The sequence below is a fragment of the Mastigoproctus giganteus genome, chromosome 11 (assembly GCF_048544385.1).
Source record: "Mastigoproctus giganteus isolate SK-2022 chromosome 11, ASM4854438v1, whole genome shotgun sequence".
Lineage (NCBI taxonomy): Eukaryota > Metazoa > Arthropoda > Arachnida > Uropygi > Thelyphonidae > Mastigoproctus > Mastigoproctus giganteus.
In genome coordinates this window covers 161,328,743-161,354,361 of record NC_143585.1, presented here as the reverse complement: position 1 = coordinate 161,354,361, position 25,619 = coordinate 161,328,743, and the positions used below count along the sequence as shown (strand labels likewise).

At 37.5% G+C, this 25,619-nt stretch overlaps 1 protein-coding gene across 2 annotated transcripts in view; it reads right to left on the bottom strand.

The window, feature by feature from the left end:
• The window catches only part of LOC150078542 (uncharacterized), a 273,894-nt gene that overhangs the window by 164,200 nt on the left and 84,075 nt on the right, over positions 1-25,619 (bottom strand). For both annotated transcript variants that reach the window (XM_090384841.1, XM_090384840.1), the window contains exon 4: positions 10,576-10,644. In XM_090384841.1, coding sequence (XP_090240967.1) covers positions 10,576-10,644 — 69 coding nt within the window. The remainder of the gene's footprint in view (positions 1-10,575; positions 10,645-25,619) is intronic.

Here is a 25,619-nt window from a genome sequence, read left to right as displayed (position 1 = left end):
TCATGATCTAGGCATTGTGTTTGACTCCAAACTTTGATTTAATGCCCACTTAGACATGCTCCTCAGACATGCATCAAGACTCCGGTGGATAGCAAAACAATATCTCCTACATATTACCAATAAAAAGACAACTGTGAAGTACATAAGAATAGTTCTTTCCACCTTTATTCTACGCTGCTGAAATTTGGGCCTCAGTGGCACCGTCAATAAAGAAACCACTCTTTGCAGAAGAATCCTGTCCTAAAGTTGGCTAAAAAGAATCACAAGCTTCCAGCTATGATTCGCACCACGCAGCTTGCCGACTCTCATGGAATTCCATGGCTTCCCACTTTAATTAATGACCAATGCCTACCAGCAACAGTCAAGATGATAACAGGCATAACTGCAACACCTTCATTATAGTAACCGTGGCATGTGATGCAAGAAAACAAGAGTATGAGTTTATGTAGCATCAGCCAAAAAAAAAAAAAAAAAAAAAAAATTCACTCAACCATTTCCTCTAAATATTTGTCCAGTTCCTCCTTAAATTTATTTAACCTATCGACTTCCACAATGACAGATGGAAGTTTGTTCCAGCAATTACCAACCCGCTGGCTAAAGCAAACTTCGGCACATCTATTCTACAACTGTCTTTCCTCAATTTGAATTTATGCACTCCTCCCCCAAGGTTCATAATCTCAACAAGTGGAAGAATCTTAGCAGAATTCAGCGTGCTCAACCCATTCAAGGTATTATACACCTCAATCAGATCACCTCGCAGGTGCCTAGTCTCCAGCCACTGCAATTTGCAGAACCTAAGCATCTTTTGGTAAGAGGATCCCTTCATTCCTCTCTCACCAATCTTGATGCCCTTCTCTGTATACGTTCAAGCAAATCTACATCCTTCCTAAAATAAGACCTCCAGACCTGTAACGCAGTACTCAAGGCATAGCCTGACCATTCCCTTACACAGAGGGACAACAACCTCCTTTTCCCTGATAGCAAAATTCCTATATATCATTCAAAAAACCCAATGACCTGCCCTGGCAGCCTGTCTGAATTGCTCAAACAACTTCATATCTGACTGCACAATTATTCCCAGGTCTTTTTCATTTTACACCACCCAAGTGCAGTACCACACAGTTGGTACATTCCTCTGGGGTTACTTCAACCCATATGCAGTACTTTGCATTTGTCAACATTAAACTTCAGTTGCCACTTCTCAGCCCATCTTCCCAAATTTTCAAGATCCTGTTGCAGCAGTACAGCCATTACTAGCATTAACAACCCTGCCAACCTTTGTATCATCTGCAACCTTCGACACTAAGCTTGATATACCTTCATCAATATCACTGATAAACATACAAAACAGTGGACCCAACACCGAAACTTGTGGCGCCTCCGTAGCCAGGTGGGCAGGAGCAACAGTGCGTAGCACAGGCTTCTTGATTAGACTGGGGTTTGAGCCCGTGACCACCAAATACGGAGGATGCGGAAAGGTCAGGGAATGACCACCGCATATCCCCGGAGCAATATGGCCTTAGTTGCTAATGCTCCTAAAAACCAAATAACAAACAAACAAACAAACAAACCGAAACTTGTAGGACTCCACTAATAATATTAGTCCACAAAGAGCAGTGTCGATTGATTACCACTCTGTCTTCTCCCACCCAACCATCCTTTTATCCATTGTAGCAACTTACCCTTAATACCATTCTGCTTCAATTTGTAGAAGTGTCTTCCATGCACAACAGTGTCAAAAAATTTCCTAAAATCCAAGTATATGATATCAAAATTATTTTTTGCATCCAGTTCCTTTGTAACCACATCATAATATCCAATCAAATTTGTCAAACAAGACTTTCCCTTAACAAACCCATGCTGTGTCTGAATTATTACTGCAGTCTTGTGTAGATGATCCCGCAATGTATCTTTAACAAGTGACTCCATTATTTTATCCGAACAGAAGTTAAACTAACTGGTCTGTAATTACTCTTGTCACCCTTCAATCCCCCTTTGTGAATTGGGGATACATTTACACATCTCCAGTCTGTGGGAACCTCCCCTGAGTCCAAGGATGCTCTCATAATTATGGCTAAGGGTTTGCTTAATTCCTTTGCCACCTCCTTTAATATAACTGGATAGATGCCATCCACACCAGGTGCCTTTCTTATGTTTAACTTCAACAATTTCTCCTCCTCTTTCTGTCAATTATTAGAAAATCATTGAGCACCCTGCTATAATTTGATAACCTTCGGGCATTTCAATCCTTAACCACTCATGTGTGAATGTAGATGCAAAATACTGATTTACTTTGTTAGATACCCCCAGTAGGATCATCAACAGTTGCACCATCAATATCAAGTGGACCAATCTGATTCATTCCTGTGATCACGACATACGGTCGAAAAGCGTTGTCAGCTTCAGGAAGGAAAATCGTTTTGAATATTTTCGTTAGATTCTTTTAATTGCTTTAATTTGATTTTTAATTGTTTTAAATTGATTTGAATTGTGTTAAATTGATTATTTAATTATTTATAATTTACTCTAATGTACCAGTAAGTTGTCGATTTTTCCGTTTTAATTTCTGGAGGGTATCATACGGAAGTGTTCTACGTACTATATTGAGGTAAACTCCTCATATTATTTTACTAATATTATTATCAATGTAGAACATATTGAGCATTACAGCTCTGATTCATACTATCTAAGAAAATAATTTAATATAACAATTAAGTCAATAAAACGGCTAAATATAATTAAAAACTTAGTGTTCACCGGAGCTGCAAAATCTTGTCTAACCCATGCATTGGATACCCTTACCGATACTAAGTAATAACCTACAAAATCTCTATCTAATTTCAAATTAAATGAAGTATCGTAACTAGGAATATAAAGATACTTCTAGAAAATAAATCAATTTAAGTCAATAAAACAGCAAAAATTTAAGAAACACTTCTATTAGCTGTAGTCATAAAAATTGCCTGCACGCAGCTACTCTAGATATCTAGAGATCTTCCTACACTAAATGTCATTAGTGCCAACATGTACAACAATATCACCTTTTGTGCCCTTAAAAGATATCTGCTCTTCAATGTCATCAATTGTCTACAAAGACGGACACGTAACCTGGACCGTTCAGAGATGCATCTAGACAAAGCCGAGTTCCCGACGTGTGCCAGTTGACCATGCCCCAGAGCATTACCGACCACCTTGCCTGAACAGTTCCTTGTTGACATGACGGGTGCATGGCTTCGTGCAATTTCCGCCAGATACGCACCCTCCCTTCCACTCGAAATAACTGGAAAAGGAACTCATCAGACGAGGAGATCCATCACAATCATCCAAGGTCCAGTGCCGATATTTTTTCGCCCAGTTGAGGCATAGAGTCTTGTGTCATGGTGTTAGTAATAGGACTCTTTTGGATCGGCAGCTCCCATAACCTATTGCAGCTAATGATCACCTGATGGTCTTGGTGGAGATACTTCTGGCACTTCCCTTGTTAAAGTCAGTGGTGATTTGTGCCAATGTCGCTCTCTGCTTGGCTGAAACAATGCGAGACAGACGTCGACAGCCATGTTCATCCACCACCTTTCTCCGTCCACAGTGCTGTCTTCACAATGAGATGTTATTCCTTAAATGGCGTATTCCCGATACACTCTTGATACTGTTGAACGGGGATAGTGTAATATCTGTACCACGATAGAGTAACCCATGCGCCAGGCACCCGCTATCATCCCTCTTTCAAAGTCAAATTACCGTCTACGTGAATGCAGTGAACCTATATACCTATCAAACAGTGGGTTTGGGCACTAGCAAGAGGGGGTGGCGGCATTGCATTGCCCAGGAGATCTATCCTTTCAGCTTACTTGCACTGAAAATTGGCTGTTCCAATGCAACCCAGAAACTGTAGGACAGTCAATGCTATGAAAGCCAAAAAAATCCCCCAGATAAAAAAAATCAAGAATGTCAAAATCAAAAAAGAAAACCTTGCTTCTTGTTTTCTTTGATATTGAAGGTATATTATTATGGTTGAATATGTCCCATCAAAACACTGTTGTGGAAAGACGGTTGGATCAAGACAATGCTCCAGCACACAACACACTCTCTGTAAGCTGTGTCCGGCCAAAAAACTAATCCTGTGTCCAAACGATCACCATAATAGCCAGACCTACCCCCATTTGACTACTATTTTTTTTCTCTTCCCTAAACTGAGAAGTGTACTTAAGAGAATTCAATTTCAATCCACTGAAGACATTCAGAAAAAAAAAAAAAAAAAAAAAAAAATTGAAGTGCTAAAAGGGCTTACAGAAGATTACTTCCAGAATGTTTCTGTGCTTGGAAGAAACATTTGGAATAGTGCATGCAAGCCCAAGGCAATAATTTCAAAGAGGATAACTTGTAAGGTACAAAATATTTATATTTATTTTATTGCAACAGTCTCGCTATTTAATAGCCACACCTTGTATTCCTTGACAGAAATTTCCTAACTTGGAATCTCCTCTTTCTGATCATCTCTAAGCCATTCTTTTGTCTCTATCGTAATCCGAACTCTACTAATCACTTGAAAGTTCTATAATTTGTTTCTTTCAAACTCAATTTCTCCAATTTAACTTTCCTAACAGTGAGGCAATTTTCCTTATTGATCTTAATGTTCACCAACACAGCTGGTCAAGAAGCTCAGGCTTTTACAATTACTAATGACCTTTCATGTTTGTTCATTTGTCTACAAGAATACTGAACAATCCTAACACACAGCCAACACTATCTTTTTCTTACCAAGTACCCATCAAAGTGAACAGTCAATTTTAGTGTTTCTCTAGGTATCTCAGGTCAAAATTGGAAGATGGTCTCTTCTACAAAGGAGCCTCCCCCTTCCCCCAACTCTTGTGGCTATTTTTAGCCTTGTCATTTGAACTCTTGTGGCTATTTTTAGCCTTGTCATTTGACATCACAAGAATGCTAAATGAGATGATTTCTGTTCTGCTTTTCTGTGGTCGGATTACAGCTTTAAATCTTCTGATCCTAAAATCAAATCATGTCAGTGAAATTATTCTAACAGGGGTGAAATCATTTATTCTACACACCCCAAAAACAAGCCATTTTGAGGGGGGGGGAGTAAGAATTTAGAATGTCACAATTGGCTTGTAACCAAATTGATTTTCTTCCTACACTAAAACATCTGTAAAAGAATTATTAATCAATCAAAACTCAATTTTGAACTAGCTAAGAATAGAAACTTGCTTCTTTTCAAAATGGTGGTTGGACACTAGTCTGAACAACTTTATGGCTACTTTATTACACTTCCTTATTCAACTACTGTTTTTCCTTCTGCAAGGAAATTTGATCATATCCAGGCAGTTTCTAAAATGAGTGACATACTCCTCCCTCTAAATTGTCATCCCAAAGGGAAATTCATTAACCACCAACTCTTAAGCTACCTTGAATCATCCATATGGTCACCAATCCAGTGTTAATTAAATAGTGATATATTGGTTTATGTTACTTATTTTTCTACAAATTCAATGGATGTGCATATTGAAACACAAGCAGTTGTCTGCAACGTTTCCAAGGCTTTTGAATCTGGGTGGCATAAAGGTCTTCTAAACAAGAATCCACCTTATGGAGTCCCATCTATTATATTTTCTGCAATTTTTTAGCCAGTTTTCTCTCTGACTGCTAGTGCTTGATGGAAGATGAACCCACTTTCTAATGCAGGTGTTCCACCTGGTAAGTTTTTTCTTCCACTATTTTCCTTCTATATATCAATGGTCTTCTTCTGCTCAAAGAAGGTCTTTGAAGGTGCATGTATACCTGCATGTATACCAATGCCAGAAGTAGAGTAAATAAATTTGATGAATTTAAGGTGTTGGTCAAGACATCAAAGGTAGCAATTTACACTTAATACGATTCTACTCCAATTTGTACAGTAGTCTTCCATGCACAACAGTGTCAAAGGCTTTCCTGAAAACCAACTATATGATATCAAAATTATTTTTTGCATTCAGTTTCTTCGTGACCACATCATAGTACCCAATCAAATTTGTCAGACAAGACTTACCCTCAACAAATCCATGCTGCGTCTGAATTATTGCTGCAGTCTTGTCTAGATGATCCTGCAAAGCATCTTTAACAAGTGACTCCATTATTTTATCTGGAACAGAAATTAAACTAACTGGTCTGTAATTACTCGTGTCACTCTTTGAACCCCCTTTGTGAAGTAGGGATACATTTGCACATCTCCAGTCCATGGAGACCTCCCCTGAGTCCAAGGATGCTCTCATAATATAGCTAAGGGTTTGCTTACTTCCTTTGCCGCCACCTTTAATATAACTGGATAGATCCCATCCACCCCAGTTGCCTTTCTTACGTTTAACTTCAACAATTTCTCCTCCACTTTGCTCTCAGTTATTACAAAATCATTAAGCACCCTGCTACAATTTGATAACCTTCTGGCATTTTCAAACCTTAATAATTCCTCATGTGTGAATGTAGATGCAAAATACTCATTCAGTTTGTTTGCTATCTGAGGAGGATCATCAAGAGTCGAACCAACGATATCGAGTGGACCAATCAGATTCATCCCCTTCCTTTTCGAGTTTATATAAGCAAAGCAATCCTTGCTATTTTTCTTAGCATCTTTTGCCAAAGATTTCTTGTAATCTGCCTTCGCCTGCCTGATTACAGACTAGCTTATATCTGCCATAGGCTTCTAAGTCGCTTGATAATTTATATACATTCCATGCATTTTTCTTCTCTCTCACGAGTCTCATTAGTTCATTCGATAACCGTTTAGGCCTAAACCTTGAACAATATTTCTTAATAGGTATGAAACTTTTAGTAGCTTCCACGATAAATTCCTTGAATGCTTCCCACTTAGAATTTACTGTTGGTAACATCATTAGTTGATCCCATGTACAGAATTTAAAAACTGTCAGACCACTGTAGTCACCTTTACAGAAGGAAAACCCATTTCCTTTACCCCTGATGGTAATTATATCTTTAAGTAAATACCACGTCAGTACAATGTGATCACTGCCACCTAGTGGTTGCTTTATCTGCAAATTTTTAATACACGAATGATCACTGCTGATAACCAGATCAAGAGTATTACCCTCTCTGGTTGCCTCTCGAACATGCTGCTGCAGAAAATAATCATCTAATAAATCCACAAAAGTCTTACTAGTGTGTGAGTGACCAACCCACAAGTTCCAGTCAATATCTGGGAAGTTAAAATCCCCCAGTATAAGACATTCTGATTTACTAGCCCACTCTATTTCTCTGTACAATTGTTCATTGTACTCATTTGAGCCATTAGGCTTATAATACACTCCTACTCTTATTTTTGCTTTCGCAGTGCTTATGTCACACCAAACTGACTGAACAGGGCACTGTTCATCTATATCAACTAGATGCACTTCTTTTGATTTTATGTTTTTCTTAATTAACAGCATAACACCGCCTCCCTTTCTACTCTGTCTATCCTTTCTGCACACATTGCACTCCCAAAATTCCAATTCTGCATTCCTAATATCTGTGTGACACCATGCCTCTGATATCACAACAATATCCGCCTTTGTTGTCTTGAGAAAACACTTCAAATTCATCAAATTCATTTACTATACTTCTAGCATTGGTATACATGCAAGTATAGATGCATATATTCTTATTCTTAGTTACCCTAACACATCCCATATACTCACCTGTTTCAAGATGACTGCCATCAGTCCCTAAAACCCCCAGCATCCCTTGCTCCAGGCCACTGCTTATTCTAATAGAAGTAGTGCAAGAATCACCTTCACCTCTGCCTGCGGCTACTTTTATCCTTTTAGTCTGTGAATTCCCATATGCTAGCAGTTTTCCGACCCACCAACACTGCCTCGACAGCATCAGCAAATATTCTTCCACCCTTTCTATTGAAGTGTATCCCATCCCTGTAGAAGCAGTCTCAACTGTTAACAAGCACAGACCATGCTGAAAAAAACTTCTACCCCTTGAGCCTTGCACACATCCTCCAGGGCCGAATTGATTTACAAGGCTTTCATCATATACTCCCTCCATCATGTAATCCCATCAGAATTCAGCACGCTGAATTCTGATGGGATTCTTCCACTTGTTCAGATTACGAACCTAAGGGGGCATAAATTCAGGAAAGACAGATGTAGAATAGATGTGAGAAAATTTGCATTTTGCCAGCAGGTGGTTAATTGCTGTAACAAACTTCCATCATGTCTGGGCAGAATTGCAGACACTTTCAAATTTAACCCTAACTCACGACTTTTTTGCAACATTGACCTGTACTTGTTAAGTAACTCTGCAGATCTCCTACTCTTAATGTCATTGGTGCCAACATGTACAACAATATTACCCTTTGTGCCCTTAAATGATGATATATGCTCTTTGTGGACTAATGTTATTAGTGGAGACCCACAGGGTTTGACGTTGCATCCATTGTTGTTTTGTATATTTATCAACGATATTGAAGAAGGTATATCAGGCTTAGTGTTGCAGTTTGCAGATGATAAAAAGGTTGACAGGGTTGTTAATGACAGTAATGGCAGTGTGCTACTGCAACAGGATGTAGAAAATTTGGGCTGAGAAGTGGCAACTGAAGTTTAACCTTGACAAATGCAAAGCACTGCATATGGGTAGAAGTAACCCCAGAGAAACGTACCAACTGTATGGTACTACACTTAAGGTGGTAGAAAATGAAAGAGACCTGGGAGTAACTGTTCAGTCAGATATGAAGTTTTCTGAGCAATGCATACAGGCTGCCAGGGCAAGTCATGGGGTTTTGTCAATGATATACAGGTATTTTGCTAGCAGGGAAAATGAGGATTTGTCCCTTTTTATAAGGCAATGGTCAGGCCACGCCTTGAGTACTGTGTACAGGTCTGGAGGCCTCATTTTAGGGAAGATGTAGATTTGCTTGAGTGAGTACAGAGAAAGGCAACAAGATTGGTGTGGAGAATGAAGGGATCCTTTTACCAAGAGAGGCTTAAGTTCTGCAAATTACAGCAGATGGAAACTAGGCACGTGTGAGGTGATCTGACTGAGGTGTATAAGGCCTTGAATAGGTTGAGCACGCTGAATTCTGATGGAATCCTTCCACTTATTCAGATACGAACCTAAGGGAGCATAAATTCAAATTCAGGAAAGACAGATGTAGAATAGATGTGTGAAAATTTGCATTTAGCCAGCAGGTGGTTAATGGAACAAACTTCCATCTGTCATTGTGGAAGTTGATAGGTTAAATAAAGTTAAGGAGGAACTGGACATTTACGTTTAAATTATACATTTAGACGGATTTGTTTTGTAATTTTTTTTTTTTTTTTTGGCTGATATTGCATAAGCTCATACACTTGCTTTCTTGCATCACATGCCACTAGTACTACTATACTTGACCCTGCTGTGCACAAACAATTTTAAATACACACCACCAATTCCTTAACTCCAATTGGGAGAATTACCTCAAGGTAATTCTCAATGGGGCACAGAAAACCCAATTGACTTCAATTCTGTCATCCTTTTCTTCTTCCCCACCCCAAAAAGATGATTACTGTTGATCTTAGATAAGAAACAAGATTTCTATACAAGATCACATATATCTATTAGGGATTACCCCAAATTCTAATCACTCCTGAAATAAGCATAATATAAATATTGCTTCCTCTGGATAAAAAAAAAAAAAAATCTATCCCCCCCCCCTAATTCTCAGTGTCACTTTATTTCTAAACAACTACTCATTCTGTACAAGTATGAAATCTTCTGTACCACAGAATACTGCTCCCACAGCTGGGGTAGCATCCCGAAACCACTCTCAAGCTTCTAGACTCTATTCTAAAGAGGGCAGTTTGGTTATTAATTACCAACTCATCTCTCCACTCCCTATCTAGACATTCTGTTGCATGTTTTTCCTATAGATACTTCCATTTTTCAAAATTGAAAAATGATCCCTTCCAATTCAGTCCAAGAACACAAAAAAAAATCAGCATTCACTTGCTATCTAACTCACAGAAGCAGCGCATTATAACCATTGTTGCTAATCAACAATACCAACCCAACTCAACCACACAAGCAATTTTTCCTGCTCCTGATTTATCCCTTCTACTTCTGTTTTCTGGAACCACCTTTCATGTGTATTTTCTGAAATTTACAATCTATAAAAATTCAAGTCTACTGTCAATAAGTATGTCGCATCTGCTCACCCTTCATCCCATGCCCAGGCCTAAGTACTATAGAGATAATAATAGAATTTTTATAAAAAAGAAAAAATAAATAAAAAATAACAGGTAAATCATAAAGGTGGGAATGCTTTGGAGCAGGATTCAACCATTTTCAGTTGGCAGTATCTTAAAAGAAATGAATGATTTAATTCCGAGCACTCACAATGATTGGGGGCCAAATGAAACTTTTTGAATAATTGTCTCAAATAAAATAACATAGAGAAAACAATACAAGATATAACAAATTACATAAAGGAAAAGATGGTAGGAAGAGGTGGGTCAGCAGATATGTAATGTCTTTTTACAATTTTGTAGCAGTCCTGGAATGCAAAACATATTAATTATAATTAGAAAAAAAAAAAAAATTTACCTTGCCAGAACTTTTCTTGTCATCCATGGAAGACTTAGCTTTCTTTTTAGAGGGAGGAGTATATTCTTCCTATTATAAAAGCCATATTTTATTATGAAATACTTAAAAAAAAAAAAAAAAAAGTTTACAATACATACATATAAAAGAACTTAAATGTCTTTGCCAATAAATATATGCACAAATTTCATGCATTCCTTCTCAGATACACTAACATTATTATTATTATTATTATTATTAGCCATATAGTGAAAGGAAGCCTGAGGCTTATACTGCACCAGGCAAAAAAAATTCCTGAGTGAGAGAGTGTGTCAGAAGTAGAAAGGAATCACCAAGAAAGAGAAGAATGATGATATTCAGCTCAGGACCCTGGGTGTGCCAAGCCCATATTCACAAGATGTGAGCTCCTGGGGTTAATTATACATTATACCAAAGAAATGCACAATTCACCGTCCTGCATTCAAGAACATATTTAATGATATTTAAAGTGTAATCATCACTGAATATCATTGCTGTAAGCACTGACAACAGCAATGAAGTAGGAAATGAGACATCATACACTCTCATTGACTAATCTTACAGTAATATCAGACACAAAAGATAGAATTTGTTGTATGATGAATAACATCAAACAACAAATTTTATCCTTTGTGTCCATCTCTTCAACAAAAATGCTTTATATCAGTGCTACTCAAAGTGTGGTACATGGACTGGTGGTAGTCCGCAAACTGTTCGTTACCAGTCCACAACAAATCGGAAATTCGTCATGGACATTACTGTTCAGCGACGACTGTATTTTGCAAGAGTACCAGTCTGGATTGGAAACAAAATGAATTGGTCCTTCACTACAGATAGTTTGAGAAGCACTGCTTTATATAATACCAGTCAGTAGACTGTTTGTTACTGGTCTGCAACGAATTGGAAATTCGTTGTGGACGTTACTGGTGTGCAAGGATTCTTCCGCTGCCGGTCTGCAATGGATTGGAAATAAAAGGAACTGGTCCTTCCCCACAAATAGTTTGAGTGGCACTGCTTTATATAATATCAATCATGCAGATTTCAAGTGACATTTATTTTTGCCTCTCATATAAGAAATGTGACTATAAATCATTAATAATCCTCAGGTGCCTGAATGTAGGTATTTTTTGAATAGCTACTTTTTCCAGTAATCATATCACAAGTAAAAATCTCTAAGCATACTGCAATGCCTAACTAAGCAGCAAAATACTTGTCATTGCATTTGGCTGACCCTTGAAAAAAAAGTCACCCATATTGTAGGTATGCAATGATTGGTATTTTGTACATTATCTTCTGTATAGCTATTCTTTAACCATCTAGCATAAATTTATCTAAGTGTACTCCATAAATTTCACTAGGTATGTCTATCTCAGTTATCCACTATTCTCTTCCAACACACACACACACACACACACACACACACACACACACACACACACACACACACACACACACAGACACAGACAGAGAGAGAGAGTGTTTTTGCAAGAACTAGTAAAATTGAAGTAAAAGTATATTTTCCCTCAACCATGAGCACACACAAGAGGACTTATAAAGCATGGTGCACTTGACTCCATTGTGTACATATTTCCAATTGGAAATAAACACAATTATAGTAATATAGGTTTCAGTGCTTTATCTACAAAAAATTAGACATTAAGCCTGACACACCTTTAACAGTATCTTCAAGGCAACTTCAGTCACAAGAACTTGTTTCACAAGCAGGGTTGGCACTTGCCACCTAAAATAGATGCTGTTAGATGCACTACCGCATATATATGCATGTTAGGATAAGATGAATTAGGCACCTAATGGTTTTTCCTTAAGCGCCACAAATGCTAGTGCTAACCCTGTTCACAAGTCTTCAATAAATTTGGTTGTTGTTGGTTTAGGGATTTATTAGGCGCATCGACAACTATGGCCATAGTGTGCCAAATATATTTGGTCACAAGAATTTGTTCTTGTGACAGAAGTGATCTTTTCTGATGGTGATATTGCAAAGAGAACTGTCACTGAAGAAATGGTAAGAAAATACCACGAAAAGTTTGACTCCATTGTGTACATATTTCCAATTTGGAAATACAGTAAACACAATTATAATAATATAGGTTTCAGTGCTTTTTTATCTACAAACAATTAGACATTAAGTCTCACACACCTTCGAAGTATCATTAATAAATATAGAAAACAATAACTGCCCAGCACTGAACCCTGAGGAGGAACATCATAATAACATTAGTCCACAAAGAGCATTATCCATTAATAAACAATCACTCACTCACTCACACACACACACACACACACACACACACACACACACACACACACACACACACACACACACACCACTACTACTCAATCATCCCTTTATCCAGAGCAGTAACTTATCCTTAATGCCACACTGTACCAATTTGTACAGCAGTCTTTTATATGCAACAGTATGAAAGTTTTCGTGAAATACAACTTTTTTTTTTTTGTCCTCACCTTTTCCCCATTATACAGGGTGTCTCAAAAATACACAGCATAACTTCAGGAATGAGTTCCTCACATGTAGACAATAAAAATATTTTATATCAACATAGTTCCGGAAATGCTTGGTTTCCGAGCTTTAAAGGTCTGTCTATGACACTTAACTGTTCACATCACCTTATAGTAATTGTTCAAAATGTCCACCTTCTGCCTGAATACAAGCCTCACATCGACATCTCATGGACTCGTGAAGACGATGCCAAATTTCTGACATCGTCTTGGATGCCCTCTGTCGGCAGCATGAGGTGTGAAAGTCCCATGTTCACAAAGGCGGCGATGGATATCTTCAAACGTTTTCCTGTCTTCAAATCTTCGTTCTGGGTACAAACGATGAGCCTCCAGAGCATTACCGTCTGACAAACCACACATAAAGTGCATATCCGCTTGCTCATGATTTGAGTACATGGTCGGAATGGAAAACCACCAGATTCTGTAGGTATCTTGTGATGATGGAAATCACCTGCGGGAGATAAGACATTCCGGTTAATAACTCGGGAACCAAACATTTCCGGAACTATGTTAATATAAAATATTTTTATTGTCTACATATGAGGAACTCATTCCTGAAGTTTTGCCATGTATTTTTGAGACGCCCTGTATATATATGAGGTCAGCATTTTTATTGTTTTGGCATGAAATTTTTACGGCCGCATGTCCTTCCTGATGCCAACCCTCACCCTTTATCCGGGCTGGGGATATGTGGTGGTCATTCCCTGACCTTCCGCATCCTCCGTATTTGGTGGTCATGGGCTCGAACCCCGGTCTAATCAAGAAGTGTGTGCTACGCACTGCTGCTCCTGCCCACCTGGCTATGGAGGCAGCATTCCTGAAATACAAGCATATGGTATCAAAATTATTTTTTGCATCCAATTCCTTTATTACAGCAACACAGTGTGGAATCACTTTGGTCAGACAGCATTGCTCCTCAACAAATCCATGCTGTGAGTGCAGTTTATAGTAGTATCTCATTAATACATAGTTCACGAGACAAATTTTCATGTTTTGTAATAACAAGGTCTATAGTAATCATCATCATCAGCCATTTTCAATCCACTGCAGGATGAAGGCCTCTCCAGCAACTTTCCAGTTCCTTCTGTTTTGAGCTCTGGCCATCCATTTACTACCCACAAACTCATGAATTTCATCTATCCATCTCCGCCTTTGTCTTCCAGGTGTCTTCTAGGTCCTCTTGGTTACCATTCTGTTATTTTCTTAGTCCATCTGTCATCATGTCTTCGAGCTATGTGTCCTGCCCAAGACCATTTTAGTTCTTTAGTTTTGATAAGAATATCCTTTACTTGAGTATGCTGCCTAATCCATGTGTTTCTCTTCTTATCTAACAGTCTGATTCCCAATATAATTCATTCCATTCTTCGCTGTGTAGTTCTTATCTTCTCTTCCATTCTTTTGGTGAGTGCTCAAGTTTCAATTCCATAAGTCATGGTGGGGAGTATACATTGGTTCATTAACCCCGGGGGCTCACATCTGGTAAGTATGGGCTTGGCAAACCCAGGGTCCTGAGCTGGATATCATCATTCTTCTCTTTCTTGGTGGTTCCTTTCTACTTCTCTCTCTCTCTCAGGGTAACTCGGGAATTTTTTTTTTTTGGCTGGTGCAGCGTAAGCCTCAGGCTTCCTTGTACCATGTGGCTAATAATAATAATAATTATTTTACGTTTCAGACAAACTGGGATTTTGCTCTTCAGTATGTGACTGTATTTCCTGAATGCTATCCATCCAAAATTTATTCTTCTCTTGACTTCCAGCCATTTATCATTATTACAGCTAATAACTTGTCCCAGATAAGTATATGACTCCACCTTTTCAATTACTGCTCCTTCAATCATTGTTTCCCTTTCTGTGGCATACTTGTTCATCATTACTTTTGTTTTAGCCATATTCATCTTTAGTCCAAAATCCTTACTAACTGTGCATAACTGATTAAGATTTTCCTCTAATTCTTTGGGATCGTGGCTTATAACCACAATGTCATCTGCAAATCGTAAATGGTTTAGGTACTCTCCATTCACATTGACTCCTTTCTGCGACCAGTCTAATCTTCTGAACGCTTCCTCAAGGGCAGCAGTAAACAGCTTCGGAGATATTGTGTCTCCTTGTCGGACTCCTTTCTCGATTTTAAATTTCCTACTGTCTTTGTCTAGTCTAATAAAGGAGGTAGCATTCTCATATATTTTCTTCAAAATCATAATATATGGGGTATCTATGCCTTGTCTTTCCAGTGCCTGAAACATTGCCTTATGCTGTATGGAGTCAAATTCCTTTTCATAATCCACAAATGCCAGGCATAATGGTGTTTTACATTCATTTGCTTTCTCCATTAGGTGTGATATTACGTGAAGGTGAGAATCCTGTCCTAAAGCCAGCTTGCTCTTTCGGTTGATTCTCATCAAGTATTCTTTCTAATCTGTTAGTAATGACCCTTGTGAACAACTTGTAGATGTGGGATAACATGCTAATAGGTCTATAATTTTCAATTTATCTCCTTTCTTATGCAGCAAAACTATGATTGCATTATTCCACTGCTCAGGCGTCACACACCTTTTCTAATGCACTTTGTGCAGAGCCATGCCAGTTTTTGTGTTATGTCTCTTTGTCCCAGTTTTAACAACTCTACAGTAACTTTATCTTACCACGGGGCTTTCTGATTCTTCATTTTCTTCAATGCATCTTCCTCATCAGGAAGAATATCGGGTATGTCGTATGTGTTGCTAATTTGCAATCCATCTTCCCCACTGCTGGCATCATTCCCTCGCTCCTTGTATAATTCTCTATAGCAGTCTTCTGCTATTTGAATTATGCCTTCTCTGCTGTTTATAAGTACACCATCGCTATTCTTCAGTTTCAGTATCATTTGTCTTTCTGTATTACTGCTCTTGGTTGCTGATTTAAATCCTTTGTTTTCCTTTAATGCTTGTTCTATTTTTCTTGTGTTAAATCTTCTTATGTCCTCTCTGAGTCTCTTTCTAATGGCTTTGCTAACTCAGTATACTCAATTTCTTCCTTGTCAGTGTTTATCTTGCTCTTCAGTTTTTCACCTTCGGTTCATCATAACAAGTGTTTCTTGACTAATTTTTTCTTCTTTGGATTTCTTTTTCCCTATAGGTTTCTTGGGTTTTATCACTTTCAGAAAGTTGTAATATTCCTCGTCGATATCTTGGTCCTGAGCAGACTGCAGAAGCTCAAACTTGTTCTTAAGTTCCAGTACATACTGCTTTTTCTCCTCTTCTGTTATCTCAAAGAGCTTTGTATTATTTACTCGAGTCAGTTTTTTCCTTTCCTTTCCTACATCTATATCAAGTGTATATCTTACGATTCTGTGATCACTTCCAACAAATGTTAGAAGTGATCACAGAATGTGATCACTTCCATCATTCACAAATATATTGTGAATGATGGTATCTTATTCAGGATGGTAACATCATTCACATTATATCTTCTGTTAGTGAAGATGAAGTCAATTTCATTAGTTGTTAATCCATTTGGACTCTTCCATGTCCACTTTCTGTTCACCCTTTTCTTGAAAAAAAGTGTTCATTACTGACAATCCTTGAGATTCTGCAAATTTCACAAGTCTTTTCCTCTTTCATTTCTTTTACCATTTTTTGTCTTATATGCATTCTTAACTACAGCACAGACATTATCAAATGCAATAGTTATTTGATCTTGAACATTACTACAGGTCAACACATTCAAAATATTTTGGGAATTACTGCTCCTTCAATCATTGTTTCCCTTTCTGTGGCACAGTGGTTTTTTTTTTTTTTTTAGAAGGCAGCATTTGTGCTTCTTTACTTTCAATTTTATCGCTGGTAACAAAAACTCCAGCATTTTGCTTGGTGCTCAGCAGCAGATCTTCCAGTGTTGGCATTGCTGAGGTAGAAACTTCCTCATCTACTTTAACAAACGCCTCAAATTCATTAACAAAATCCATATGCTCCGTCACTGATTCCCTCACTCCTCAATGCTGTTATCACATTCGCCTGAAGGACCATGTTTTACAATAATAATCTCAACAAAGCCACTCTTACTGAAGCAGCTGATTATTACCCTTGATGCAAATACTGTCCCAAGCAATAACAAAATTACAGATTCAAAGGTATTCCACTTTAGCTGCAAACTGTTCCCTCCTTCTAGGCAGGCGCGCCTCCGTAACCAGGTGGGAAGGAGCAGCAGTGCGTAGCACATGCTTCTTGGTTAGACTGGGGTTCGAGCCCGTCACTACCAAATATGGAGGATGCAGAAAGGTAGGGAATGACCACCGCATATTCCTGGAGCAATATGGCCTTAGTTGCTAATGCTCCTAAAAAAAAAACCAGATAACAAATAAATAAATTCTTCTAGGTTGCGGATCAATTATCTAATCGGACTCTATCCTCTCTTGAAGTTATAAATAACTCCTTTATCTGGTGGCTGCATAAAATTGGTGGTATTAGGAGGCAAAAACAACAGCCATATATTAGTTAACTTAAAAAGTCCTTGCAGAATGTGCTGCAGAATGTGCTGCACAATGATGCAGTTGATTATAGCCAAGGATGAAAAATTTTTAATGTAAGCCAAGAATTTAAATTTGACTGTAGGCTGATAGCCAAGAACAAAAAATTTTGACTGTAAGCTAAAATTGGCTTCATAACTCTATCTATTTGGCCTCATAATTGCACAGAAGTTGGTTAACTTCTTTAAAAATCTTGGCTTGGAAAATTTCCTTATCAAAAATGGGCATAGTTTTGTACTGCCATCTGCATTGCAGCATAACAGAAGTCATTCTTTGTTTGCTTAATTTTCCACCATTACAAGACTCTCCTCAAAAAAGCAAACAGCAAATTACAGTACACTGTAGAAATAACGGCACCCCAAACAATGGAATATTCAAGCTAACGGCACATTGAGATCTTATGTTTACATACAGTGCGGATGTCTTGCAGCACCAAAAAAAAGCAAACCGCATGTAACGTGATTACTGTATTTGTTCACGTTAGCCATTTTGAAAGTGATTTCAAATGTGCTGATATTATACCGCTGTTTTACATTCATTTTAAATTAAAAACCATTCACTACGGCTCCTAAAGTTAATAAACAACATTAAAGCTCACTGACAAACTTGATATAATCCAAACTATTAAATTAGGGTCACCCAGAAAGTGAATTCATATAGCCATGTGTATTGTGTCTGTAAATTGTGTGTTCTCTGGTAGATTTGCCTGTTTTGCTGGACGAAAAAACCTTGCCAATTTTACCCGAGACTGACTGACTAACTCAGCCACGGAGTGAAAAAAGCACCCATAAAAGTTCCTCACGCCATCAGCAGGATTCGAACAGAGGCCTTTTCCACCTGGTGTAGGGAATATGGTGATGACACTGCTGTGCTACCCACGCAAGCTAAACTTGATATAATAAAGAAAACAGATTTGGAATGTAAGTAGAAGTGTATTAATGTCAGATATATATTACATTGGATCATCATCATGTTTAAGTTTTTTATATGTAGTTAATAAGGGATTTAATAAGGATTTAATTTAATAAGTTAATAAGGGATTTAATAAGTTAATAAGGGAGTAGGGATTCTTCCTCTTGCTCAGAATAATCACCTGAGAGGGCATAAATTCAAATTGAGGAAGGACGGATGTCGGATAGATGTGCGGAAATTTGCCTTTAGCCAGCGGGCAGTTGGTTTGTGGAATAAACTCCCATCGCTTGTTGTTGAAGTTGATAGCCTAAACAAATTTAAGGCTCAGCTGGACAGGTATTTCGAACGAACGGAGGGGTGAAATGGGAGTAGTGGTTTTTTTTTTTTTTTTTTGGCTGATGCTGAATAAGCTTGCTTTCTTGCATCATATGCCTCTACTAATGCTAATGCTAATAAAATTTCATTCTTAATCTCTCTAGTTCTTATTTAGCCTCATTATTTCTGCATTAAATATATTAAAAATACAACTTTCTAGATAGCGGAAAAATCTAAATAACGGCACCTTGAATCCCAGAAGGTGCCACTAGAGCGTTTTATTCATCCATACATTGATACATATTTTTCCCTCATCCATAAAAATTATTTTTATCACTTCTTTAGAAGATATTTACACTGAAAATAAAGCCCCTCTTCAGGTGAGGCTCCTGGCCATGGACGATTTGGCCGTAACGTTAGCACGGCCCTGGAAGCAAGTCTGGACCAGTGTACAAACCTTAAATCTCCAGAGCCAGCCACTTCTGCACTTGAAGTTGCTAATAATTGTATGTTGCTAAGCTACTTTGATAGTATGAACCAGAGCTATAATGCTCAATATGTTCTATGTTGATATCAATATTTGTAAAAGAATAAGAGAAGTTTACCTCAATATGATCATACCATCAATAGGTTCATACTATCAAATTCATTTTTAATCTCTCATTGCTGGAGGTTGCTAAGCTACATAATTAGCCTTTTCTTGCCAAATTGGAAAATTTAATGCATGCATTTGTTGGTACCACTTGAAAAGTTCTGTTTCAAGCTCCTCATGTTTTGCATCGCAAATATGCTTGTTCCAGTGCCATGAAATTCTGCAAGTTTTTTTTTTCAGTATTGTAGGTAAAGGTATGTAATATTCCTCTGCAATATCTGTTTTACGGTTTTCCATCCTATTGGCTTTTTATATAATTTTCAGTTTTATTTCCAAGTTTAATGTTTTGTTGCCATAACACTACTAGATGAGGTATAACATAAGCAAACTTGCACCTGATTTTAAAAGACATAAAACAGAACATAAGTGACAAAAGGCTCTCTAACTTGGCTTAACAATTCAAGTGACTGTAATAAAGCTCTTCAGAGCATTATTACAGTATCTACCATAAAAACTTAAGAGAGGCTTAAGTTCTGCAAGTTACAGCATCTGGAGACTAGGCAATCAAGGTGATCTGATTAAGGTGTATAAGGCCTTGAATGGTTTGAGCAAGCTCAATGCTGATGGGATACTTCCGCTTGCTCAGATTAAGAACCTGAGGGGACATAGATTCAAATGAGGAATGACAGCTGTAGAATAGATGTGCGGATGTTTGCCTTGAGCCAGCGAGCAGTTGATTGCTGGAACAGACTTCCATCAGTTATTGCGGAAGTTGATAGCTTAAATAAATTTAAGGCTGAACTAGACAAACATTTGGTGACTGGATGGATGAAATGGAAAGTTTTTCTTTTTTTTGTTTTGGCTGATGCTGTATAAGCTTGCTTTCTTGCAGCATATACCTCAACTAAAGCTAAGGCTAATTGTGCAGTCAGATATGAAGTTTTATGAGCAGTGCAGACAGGCTGCCAGAGCAGCTCATGGGGGTCTTGTCACTGATATATAGCAGGGATAAGGATATCTCTTTTGATTATCTCTTTGTATAAGGCAATGGTCAGGCCACGCCTTGGGTGCTGCATACATGTCTGGAGACTTCATTTTAGGAAGGATATAGGTAGAGCTGCTGGAATGAGTACAGAGAAGGGCAACAAAGTTGGTGAAGGGAACAAAGGGTTGCTCTTAACAAGAAAAGCCTCTAAGTTCTGCAAATTGCAGCATCTGATGACTAGGCACCTGCAAGGTGATCTGATTGAGGTGTATAAGGCTTTGAATAGTTTGAGCAATCTCAGTGCCGATGAGATTGTTCCTCTTCCTCTGCACTTGAGGGGATATAAATTCAAATTGAAGAAAGATAGTTGAAAATAGATGTGTGGAAATTTGCCTTTAGCCAGTAAGTGGTTGATTGCCAGAACCAACTTCCATTTGTCATTGTGGCAGTTTATAGCTTAAATAAATTTAAGGAAGAACTTTTGGAGGTTGTGTATAGGTGAAATAGGAAGGGTTTTTTTTTTTATTTGTTTTGGCTAATGCTGTATAAGCTTGCTTACTTGCATCATATGCCTCTACTAATGCTATAATGCCATGCCACAAACTAGCTTTGTTTACATAAATTATAATAAGTAAATGCTGTATTTCGGAAAACATGGAACTGGGCTGTCACAGACAATAATATGACAGCTATGAAAAGTTTTGTATTAAATACACAAAATAACATTATTTCTCACAGTGTGAAAATGGATTTTGTAATACATGTTAACTGAATTTTGTAATAAATGAATAAGTTTATATAGAAAAGCTTATCCATTTGCAGGGGAATGATAGGCACTTCATAGAAACAACTATTTCGTAAAAACAGATTTCGTATTATGATATTCTACTGTAACTGCATTCCTTTCTTATATCACTCCTTTAACCAGTGACTTCATTATTTTCCCTAGAACAAAACACAAGCTAAGAGGTCTATAAATACTCATCTCACTTTTTGATTCCCCCCCACCCCTTTGTGAATTGGTGATACATTTGCACATCTCCAGTCCACAGGGACCTCCTTTGAATCCATAGATGGTCTCATAATTATGACTAATGATTTGCTACTTCTCTTAATATAAGTAAATAGATCCCATTTACCCAAGGTGCCTTATTTATGTTTGGCTTCAACAGTTTCTATTCAACTTTTCTCTCAGGTTATCACTATCATTTAGCACCCTGTCCGAGTTTTATTGAGCTTGCATCAGTATGTTTTATGACACTTTTTCTTTTGTAAAACTTCTTCTTTATATAAATATAAAAGTTAATCATAAATATACAGAACCCGGATAAGAAATTCCCACATAAGAAGTTTTCCCCTGTAGTAGGTTTGGTTTCTTCATTTCCAATTTCACCTCTGTACGTTGTAATGTTTTATTTTCCCACATAAAAAGTTCATGATAAAGAATACACAGTGTATTATTATAATGATGTTTTCCCACTTAAATGTTTTTTAAATATAGAAATTATTTATTTTTAATATTAAAAAATATTAAACAATATAAACATTTGGTAATCGAACTAGTTAGTGCCAAGCATCATTTTAGTTCATAGTAAACCACCGAAGTAGGTGAAATGGCATCGTTTTTGTTATATCTCATATTGTGAATGCCTTCACAATAAGTTGCCCCGACATTGCACTACCTCCAATAAGCAATACTTTGCCAATGGAAAAGACTAATGTTACTTATTCTCAGCAGATATCACCACCCAGGAGTAGTGGTATCTGCCGAAAATCCATTGGCAAAGCACTGCTTATTCGAGGTAGTTCAACATGAGGGCAACTCGTTGCCAAGGCATTCACAATATGAGATATAACAGAAGTGATGCCATTTCATCTACTTCGGTGATTTACTACGAACTAAAATGATGCTAAGGACTAACTTGTTAGATTAGTTAATTTTCCACAGTCTGAGACTTTCGGTGCTAAAACCATTTTGGTATAAACATTTTGATATAAGAAGTGACATTGCAATAAAAATTGGATATGTACACCAAGTTTTAAGCGTTAAGTTCTGACGGCTGTGAAAAGTTATGAATTATTAGTGGATTGTTGCTCGTCTTATTGTAATTGTGACCTTTTAAGATATGTTGAAACTCCAAAGGAGCTAATTCTTCCAACTTTGTAATGAGTTTACCAATAACAGAATGATAAGCAATTAGAAATCTTCAGTTTAAAAATGTTTCCCATAGGCAGAATAAAATATTTATAAATTCTAAAATAGTATTTAGAATTTATAAATATATTTTTATTTATATTTTTATTTGTGTAGTTAATATTTCATACCCTTAGGTCACTTTCCTTTCTAAGAAGTTTTCCAGGTTAAGAAGTTCTAAACCTCCAGTCACTTGGAAAACTTCTTATCTGCGGTCTACTGTTATCTATGTATTATTATTCCTGAGTATACAAAGTTATACATATAAATGGATACATGAGGCGAATATATGAGCACAAAGTAGGTCTAAATGAGATAATGTGCATATGTTTTTGGATGCACGAGTATGTGCAGTGCTATACTAAGTGCGTGCGCGAGTGCCTGTGTTAGTATGTGTGCAAACATATGGATGAATGCGTGTATATATGTGAGTGAATGGAGGTATGCATGTACAGTAGACTGTCGAAACAGTGGCATACCAAATAATGGAATATTCAAGCTAACAGTACATTGAGATCGCATGTTTACATACGGTGCAGATGTCTTCCAGTGCCAAAAAAAAAAAAGAAAGGAAAATGGCAAATCACGTGATTACTGTATTTCTTTATGTTTGCCATTTTGAAAGTGAATTCTGTACTGATATCATATATTATACTGCTGTTTTACATTTATTTTAAATTAAAAACCATCACTATGGCTCCCAAAGTTAATAAATCTCATACAGCGAAGAAAAGAAGAACACCATTAAAGCTTAGTGACAAATTTGATATAATGCAAACTATTACATTTGGGTCACCCGGAAGGTTAATTCATATAAACATGTGTATTGCGTCTGTAAATTTCGTGTGTTCTCTAGTTAATGTGCCTATTTTGTTGGACCAAAAAAACCTCCCCAATTTCTGGGGGAAAAACCTTGCTATTAATGCCTGACACTGACTAACTCAGCACAGAGTGAAAAAAGCCCATAAAATTTCCTAGCAACATTTAGGTGAGAATTAAGTCCACTTAACCTAAAAGAAACTAAAATATTCATGGTACTGTACTGAGTGGGATAAGTGTCTGAAAATGGGGAATGAGAATGTCCTGTAAGTGTTAATTCTTTTACTCTGAATATGTAAATAAAATAAAAATAAAAAAAGCTATTCTTGAAGGTTAAGTTTTATAAATGTGAGTGAATGTCAGGTCACCTGTGTAAACTATGTGGTGACTAAATGAATGTTGTGATTAGCATTAAAATAAAAAAATTAAAAAAATTTTAAATGTAAAATGTGATGTCTTGGCAGTTGTTATATTTAGGTGGTACCTGTGCCCTGTCTGTCTGTATAATGATAAATATAAGATGACAAATGTGTGAGAGAGTTCTGTGTTATGTGCTGTTATCCATTATGTCCCTAAATACAAAAAATGTATGATTGCATAAATGTAAGTATGACAGATGTGCAATTCAGCTGAGTGCATGAAGGGTGTGTGTTGTTTTGATACTTACACTCAGCACAGTGTGCACTGAATGAGAATAATCAGAATGAGAATAACTAACAGGCCCCTCCCCTCCCCTAATTTGTTCCAGTGGGATCAACCTATTAGGAATCCCCCCTGCCTTGCTGATGTCATATCCCCCAACCTAAGGCATGATGTGGGATACAATGACATTGGCTTCAGCTGGCCTGGCCAGTGTGGTGATTACTTACAGAGAAACACTGCATGCCCACAGTGTGCTCTTCTTCCCCACATATGGTGCCCTGGCCTTTACTCCCCTACAATCCATGTTTCCCCTGCTCACCTTCCAAACCAATCTTTTCACTTGGTGCACTCTATCACCACAAATCTTTCTCTATTCTTAACACCCTCCCAGTGGAGAATGGGCTCCTCTCATAGGGGTGCCCCTCTATCCCTTTAATTTCCTATTTCCAGGTGGAAAGTCTCCCTATCATCCACCTTCTTTATCTTCATCTGTTCCTCCCTGTCTCGCCCGTTTCCCCCACTCCTTTTTTTCATTTTCCAAAGTTGTTGTTTTTCATTTTTTTTTTTTTTCCTGGAACCCTCCCTGGCAAGCTCAGGTATCACCCATGGTTCACACCACCAGAAACCTTTATTCCCTATTATAACCAACTGCCTCCTTGTAGGGGCTGGCAACGTGGGGTCCCATCAGGACCCTGCGGCTAAATGGCTGGAGGAACAACAGACCAACACAACCTAACACCATACTGCGCAAACCAACACCAAAACTATCTCTGGCCTTTACACGGCTTGTATACTGTGACACAGAGTATACAAACAAGGAGTTGGAGGAGGGGCCGCCGGTGCCTTTTGACAATCAACACTATGTTCAACTTAAAACTCACAGAACAAACTTTTCTTCTCCTCATTTATCCTTTTAACTTCTGTTACTTGAACAACCTCCTTCATGTGTTTCTTGAAAATTGCAGTCTGCAGGAAGTTAAGTATAATGCCAACAGGTATCTTTAGTCTTCTGAACCTTAAATTCCCACACAGTACTAAGTAACATAGGTTCTAATACTTTGTGTTTGAGGTTTTCACTAAAAAAAAAATAATCATTAATCAGAAGAAAGACAGTGTCCAGACAGTATAGCTAAAAGAACACAATGCAAAGTATCACTGATTCTCAAACCATTTTGAAATAGCATCCACACAACAACTTTTGTCACGTGTATAATATAACCCCAGTAATAGGGGTCATGTTATACACGTGATAAAAGTTACAGAAAGTATTTTCATCATGCAGCTTGACTGGTCGTCTAAATGAAGCTAGTTGGTGTTCAATGATGGAATTAGATAGCTCTGAAAACAGTCACAATGGTGTCTTTGGGTTTTTAATGAATAATAGATTCACCTTTGTCACATTAAAAAAAGATATTAGTATATTTTAAGTAAAGATATTAGTATATTAAGTAATTCCCACATCAGTACGTTGTGATCACTGTCACCCAGTGATTCCTTTATCTGCAAATTCTTAATGCATGAATAATCAC